Genomic DNA, 6,925 nt, shown 5'->3' with positions numbered 1-6,925 from the left:
TGCCTCCAGGTAGATGTGATCAGGAAATGGGCTTCCCTTTTCACTCTTCTTCCTGAGAAATTTCAAGATACCACTGTTGGTTGTTTTGATGTAACTTAGGATTTAATTTTCAGCCTATTTCCTCTTTTGTCTGTTTGTCCCACTCCACAATCCCCATTCAGGCCTTTTTTTCTAATTGGAAGCAGTTCAGTGCTGGCTGTGGCCATTTGGTTTTCATTGGAGACTGTCTCTTTAAATATCTAGGAGATCTGTGTGCATGCATAGTAGAACCCTCCAAGGGTGGGGCTGGGGTGCCCACTAGCTTAGGCACCCCTGTAGTCACCAGAATGGAGGTGCGCAGACAGCAAGGGACCAATGAACAGCGACCAAAAGAAAATAATGTCCACACTTTTATCTCAGCCATTCTGCCAGGCATCTGTAGCCCCTCCGATCCTCCTCTCACTTGGTCTCACCCAAGATGGCGGCTCCTGGGGCAGCTGAGCGTCCCGGACTAGAAAGCAATAGATTTCTTGCTTCTGCCACAAATTCCCCCAGCTGTAAGCCTTCCAAGCTTCTAAATATTCCTTTATATGTGGTTCAGAGTTCTGGGACCATCCCCTGAGCCTGCTTGGTCAGAGATTCTGTGTTGTTGTTGGTGGAGCTCCTTTACTACACATCCACCCGATCCTCTATCTTGTTTGTTCTCCCAGGACCCTGGACTTTTGCTGGATTTATTAACCCGCCTCTGGAAGCCAGGGTGAGTCAATCATGACTCCCAAATGGAAGTTCTGTAACTATACTTTCCCCTTTTACTCCATTGTAGTTGCCTTCATTGTAAATTGATATCTCTGGTTTCCTATTTCAAGACTTCAGGTTTGTTTACTTTGGATACTTCTGTATCTGGATTGAGTTCTGTGTGGTTTTGTTATATATGCTAACCTCAGGTTGTTGGCTGCAGTTGTTGGTTCTCACGCTAAAGAACTTTAGCAATTTTTGTAATGTTGGTCTGGTTATTACAAGTTAATTTTTGTTTATCTGGAAATGTACTAATTTCACTTTCATATTTGAGGGATGGTTTTCCTGGATATATGATTCTTGGTTTTAATTTTTTTCTGCCAAAGTTTTGCATGCGTCTTCTCAATTCCTTCTTGCATGGCTTATGCTGAAAAATAAGAGCTTAGTCTTATTGGTTCTCCTTAGAACTTAGAAGTTCTCCTTAACCTTTCTTTTTCCTGAACTGCTCTCTGGATTCTCTCCTTGGCTTTTGCTTTTGGAGTTTGATTATGATATGGCTTGGCATGTCGATTCCATTTGGGGATCATTCAGTTTCTTGAATGTGTATTTTCTAGTCTTTCATGATGTTAGGGAATTTGTCTTCCAACAAATCTGACAATTTTTTCTGTTCTTTTCTTTGCCTCTTCTTGTTTTGGAATCCCAGTCACCTATAAGTTATTATTTCATTGGTGTCCCACATAAATCTTAGGCTTTCTTTATATTTTTTCCTTCTTTTACTGATTGCTCTTCTAGCATACTAGTATTGAGAGATTCAGAGATTTATCTTCAAGCTTACATATTTGGACTTCCTTTGACTCAGATTTACTCCTTTGCCTTTTCAATGTATTACTTGTTTCTGAAATCTTAGTATCAATCTTCTATATTTCTATTTGCAGTTTTATATGTCTCCGATGTCTAATCAGTTTTGTCAGTTTTTTCCTATAGTGTTTTCCTGAATTCTTCCAAAGTATTTTCTGTGTTCTCCTTGGTTTACTTGATCCTTAAATCAGTCATTTGAAAATACCTAAATATCATTCTTTTGAATTCTTTTTCAGGTAGTTCCAATGCTTTTTCTTTCTTAGAAATATTTTCTGGCCTCTCATTTTGTTCATTTATTTGAACCACTCTGTCTTGTTTATTCATGTGACCCGAAATTGCTTGTTGCCTCTGAGACAATGTGGTGTCATTATATTTAATTGGTGATTTATGTTGATGTGTTCATAGTCACTCACTTACTGTGATAAGTATGGTTAGGGAATGGAAGAGTGTGCACCTTTCTTTGTTTGCTGTTTGTGTAGCTTAGTTTAAGGTGGGTTTGACTGGTGTTGGCCACTGTCTATCATTGATCAAGTTACATAGGAGATGGTATTGGCTCTTGCCCAGTTTGTGGGGCTTCAATGGATATGATTGTGGCTGTGGCTAGGTTGCATGAGCATGGTTGCTTTCCCATATTGGGTTTGGCAAGAAGAGAAAACATACACACAAGGAAAAAAGCAGACAATAGCAAAAAAGGAAAATAATAAAAAGTGGGGGAGGGGAAACTGGCACCATCAAGAATAAAGAATGCAATAACCAGAAAGAGAAAAGAGGGAAAGGAAAATAAATCAATGGAAGAGAAAATAAAAAGAAAGGAAAAGCACAATTAGGGAGACAAAGTTGAAAAGAGAAAGAGTCCAGAAGGTAGCAAATAAAAGTCAAAAGCAACAAAAAGAAAGAAGAATGGGGGAGGAGAAACAGAAGAAAAATCTAAAGTGAAGATAGTAACCATCAGCAAGTTGGAAACAGAAATACCTTATGATCATGCAATTCCTTTACTAGGTACATAACCTCAAGAAATCCAAGCCAGAACATGAGTAGTATATGCACACCAATGTTTATTGCAGGACTATTCACAATACCAAAAAGATGGAGACAGCCTAAGAACCCAACAATGGAAGAATGGATAAACAAACTTTGGTACATATACACAATGGAATACTATGCTACCTCACAGTATAACCATGAAGCTGCAAAGTAACTCATAACATGGATGAATCTTGAGAATGTTACGCTGAATGAAATTGTTGTTGTTGTTGTTAAGTGCCATCGAGTCGATTCCGACCCATAGTGACCCTGTACAAGGTTTCCAAGGCTATAAATCTTGACAGGAGTAGAAAGCCTCATCTTTCTCCCATGAATGAAATTAGTCAGTCACAAAAGGACAAATATTGTGTAAGACAATTATTGTAAAAGTTTAAGAAAAGATTTTCCATACTAAAAGAAAAATTTCCTTTATGGCTGTGACAATATCAAGCAAGCTATTTGCCTTCGAGCCATCAAGGTTTTTAAAAAAATCAGCCCATCAGGATAAACTCCCTTCCAAGATTGAAACTCAAAAGGAACACAAGAACAGGTTTTTAAGCTCACTGGTGAACAGCCTGGTCAACTTGTGAGTGGAAGTGGTAGAAATTAGAAATGAGACATGAACTAAGTTCAACCATTTTCCATAGACACCTGTTAACCTTTAGATGAGAGAGAGAAGAAGAAGGTTGGTCTGATGTTTAGGGAAATTTGGAAACTCCTGAGCCCATGGATATTGACCTAGTCACAGGGGGCTAAAGTTAAGTGAAGCAGCGAGCTGATCTGAAGTGAGGGGAATTGTGCAAGAACACTCAAACTTTTAGCTAGTACCCATTTGACCTAGCTTGGATGGCTTGCTGATCAGAACTCTTTTCTTTTTATCTTTATCAAGCTAGCTAAATGTTTGCCAAGGTTTTTAGTATTCTTTACAAAGAATTGGCTTTTGGTTTCGCTGTGTTTTCTTAATTGTTTTTCTATTCTTTAATTTTACTAGTTTCTGCTCTAATGTTAACTATTTCTTTTTGTACACTTTAGGTTTAGAATGTTATTGTTATTTCAGTTGTTTTTTAAATCAATACAGGCTTTTATAGATATAATGTCCTTCTAAGTGCTGCTTTAATTTAATCTCATAAATTTTAGTATATTCTGTCTTCATTTTCATTCATTTCCAAGTGTTTTCTGATTTTCATTTTGATTTCTCCTTTGACTCAAAGGTTATTTAGGAATGCGTTGTTTAATTTCCATGTATTTGTGAGTTTCCCAATTTTTTCTGTTATTGATTTTTAATTTCATTCAACTGTAATCAGAGAACATACTTTATACCATTTCAAGTTTTTGAATTATAGAGATTTGTTTCATAACAACATATGGTCTAATTATTTCTATCTTATTCTGCTTTCTTCTTGTATCCTAAGCTTCCACTATATTTTTCCATTTGCAGGCTTATGTCATACTTTTGACCTCCAAACATTTATCTACCCTTTGTGTTCCTTGTAAACATTTCCTTAGCTGCCATAGCTGTTTGCTGACATCTTACCTATCCTAAATTCTGTATTCAGCTGCCTCCTTATTTAGAACTCTTTCTAGCTGGCCACAGCAAAAATAAATATTCTCCTCTCTGCTCATTATGGGCATGGCTTCTCTCCACCAGCCTTTGGAAATGCCAAGACAGTCCACAATGACAACTCGAGCCGCTTTGGAAAGTACATCGATATCTACTTCAATGCAAATGGAGTGATTGAAGGTGCACGGATTGAACAATTTCTCTTGGAGAAGTCCCGGGTCTGCCGGCAGGTGAGATATCTGCCTGTGTGAAGGGAATTTTTTTTACAAGAGCCAAAAGCCTGGTATGGCACTGTTGAATAAGCACTGGACTGCCAGCCAAAAGGTTGGAAGTTCAAACCCACCAGCTGCTCCTTGGAAACCCTATAAGAGTCGCTATGAGTCAGAACTGACTTGATGGCACTTAACAACAACAGGCTGCTGCTCCTGGTCTGAAACTCCCTATTCAGGGAAATCTCCTGCCTCTAGGGGGTGCATACTATTCTATTCCTCTTCCCATACTGTGTCTTCTCAGTAGGGTTCTCCTTGAACTCCCAAAGGACTTAGCATGCTCCCACATACTTCCAGATATACCTTAGTATGGGCTAAGGAACCCCAGAATTGGATAATGATGATCTTTCCCCAGTATTTCAAGAAAACAAATGATAGGATTTTCTCCATTTTAAAGTTTTTTTCATATACATCTTTTATTGCTGTTCATTCTTGGAACCTACTATTCCTCTCCTGTATTAAAACTGTATCTAAGACAGGACCAGCCTCCAGTTGAGGGAGGGGTGTATATTCAGTTGTGTTTGGGCCATGGTAGTGTGAACTTTTATTCTATTAATATGAACTATGAATTAATTGAGTCTTGGTGTGGTGCTATAGGATAAGCACTTGACCACAAGGTTGGTTTGAACCACAAGGTCGACAGTTCAAATTCACTAGCTGTTCCTCAGAAACCCTATACAGGGTCACTATGAGACAGAATCGACTTGACAGCACTTAACAACATTATATTAATTTACTTTTTTTTTTTTTTTATTAATTGACTTTTGGATCTTAAACTAATCTTGCATTCCTGGTATAAATCCCATTTAGTCATTCTGTGAAATGGAAACTGAATAAGAGTGTCAAGACCATGTGGCCAGGAATAAGGTACAGGAGAGAAGAGCCAGTCTTTTGGGCATGCAATTTGTGCTGTCAGTGTCCTGCTTTCACTTGGTTTAATGCTCTTCTATTGTTATCCTAAAATTCTTAATAATTTTGAAAAAGAGACCTGTATTTTCATTTTACACTAGCGCCCCCAAATCATGTACCCAGTTCTGGATGGCAGAGATCCCAAGATGTGTCCCCACAACATCAGAATGAACATAGCCTTGTCAGGGGAGGATACTTTTGTGGCATAACACACATGTACTTATGTTCACACATATATAAACAAAGGAAGGTCCAGAATGTGGAAGAGACACCGAGAGAGGGGTTGGGAGTCTGTGAGGGTGAACAGACACCTTGACACTATGGAAATCTGGAGAAGGAAGCTTATATTTAATGATCCCTGCCTGGTGGCAGGCATTTTCCCTGTACTATTACATTTGATCTTTACAACTATTGTTGTTGTTGTTAAGTGCTAGCGAGTTAGTTCTGACTCATAGGACCCTATATAGGGTTTCTGAGGAGCAACTGGTGGGTTTCAACTGCTGACCTTGCTAGAAGTCCAGTGCTGATCCTATAGCGTCACACCAGGAGTGCAAAGTAGATATCATGACCTACTTTTTATAGAGGAAGAAATTATGTTCAGATACATTAATTAGCTTGTCTATGGTCACAGAGATGGTAAGTAGTGAAGTCTCTCTGACCTTCAAGTCTTCCCTTTCCAGAAGTTTGCCCTTCTTCACACAGTAGTTGGTGAGTTCATAGAAGGAGAACCCATTGCCATTGAGTCCATTGTGATTCATGGTGACCCAAGGTTAACTGATCTTCCTAGGGTTTTCTTGGCTCTGATCTTTACGGAAGCAGATCATCAGACCTTTCTTCCACAGTGCTGCTGGGTGGGTTTAAACCACTAACTTTTCAGTCAGAATTCAATCACAAAGTGCTTGTGCCACCCAAGAATCCCCAAAGTAGACAGAATTTTTACAAACAGGCCAAAAATCCCTACCCATGATGAGTGAAAGGGTAAAAACTGATGGCACTTCAATAACATAGATTATGAGGAACATTGGTGTTGAGTCATAGAATTCTTGCCTTCCATGTGAGAGACCTGGATTTGATTCCCAGCCAATGCACTTCATGCATAGTTGCCATGCATTTGTCAGTGGAGGTTCATGTTTTGCTATGATGCTGAACAGGTTTCAGCTGTGTTTCTGAACTAAGACAAGTAGAAAGGCCTTGCAATCTACTTTAGAAAAATCAGCCTATGAAAACTCCATGGATCACAATGGTCTGATTCTGTTGTGCATGAGATTGCCATGAGTCAAGGACTGACTCAATAAAAGTTAAAAACAACAGCAACATAATACTGGGCAAAGTTTAAAAGAATGAGAAGATCTGTATATGCTAATGTGGAAAGATTGTCAAGACACGTATTTGGATACAAAAAAGGAACCTATTTGTATAGGTTATATAAAAAACTATTTATAAATATGTTGTTTTTGTTAAGTGCTTTGGAGTCAATTCCGACTCATAGCAACCCTGTATAGGGTTTCCAAGGAGCAGCTGGTAAATTTGAACCACTGGCCTTGCAGTCAAACTGACCTTGCAGGCCTGTGCATTATCCCACAGCACTGCT

The 6,925-nt window shown here is 38.7% G+C and overlaps 1 protein-coding gene across 1 annotated transcript in view; it reads left to right on the top strand.

Moving 5' to 3' along the window:
- Positions 1 to 6,925, top strand: part of MYO7B (myosin VIIB) — a 118,837-nt gene that overhangs the window by 25,236 nt on the left and 86,676 nt on the right. The window contains exon 6 of the mRNA XM_006876207.1: positions 4,244 to 4,386. Coding sequence (XP_006876269.1) covers positions 4,244 to 4,386 — 143 coding nt within the window. The remainder of the gene's footprint in view (positions 1 to 4,243; positions 4,387 to 6,925) is intronic.

The sequence above is a fragment of the Chrysochloris asiatica genome, unplaced genomic scaffold, assembly GCF_000296735.1.
Source record: "Chrysochloris asiatica unplaced genomic scaffold, ChrAsi1.0 scaffold00363, whole genome shotgun sequence".
Lineage (NCBI taxonomy): Eukaryota > Metazoa > Chordata > Mammalia > Afrosoricida > Chrysochloridae > Chrysochloris > Chrysochloris asiatica.
This window is presented reverse-complemented; position numbering and strand designations above follow the sequence as displayed.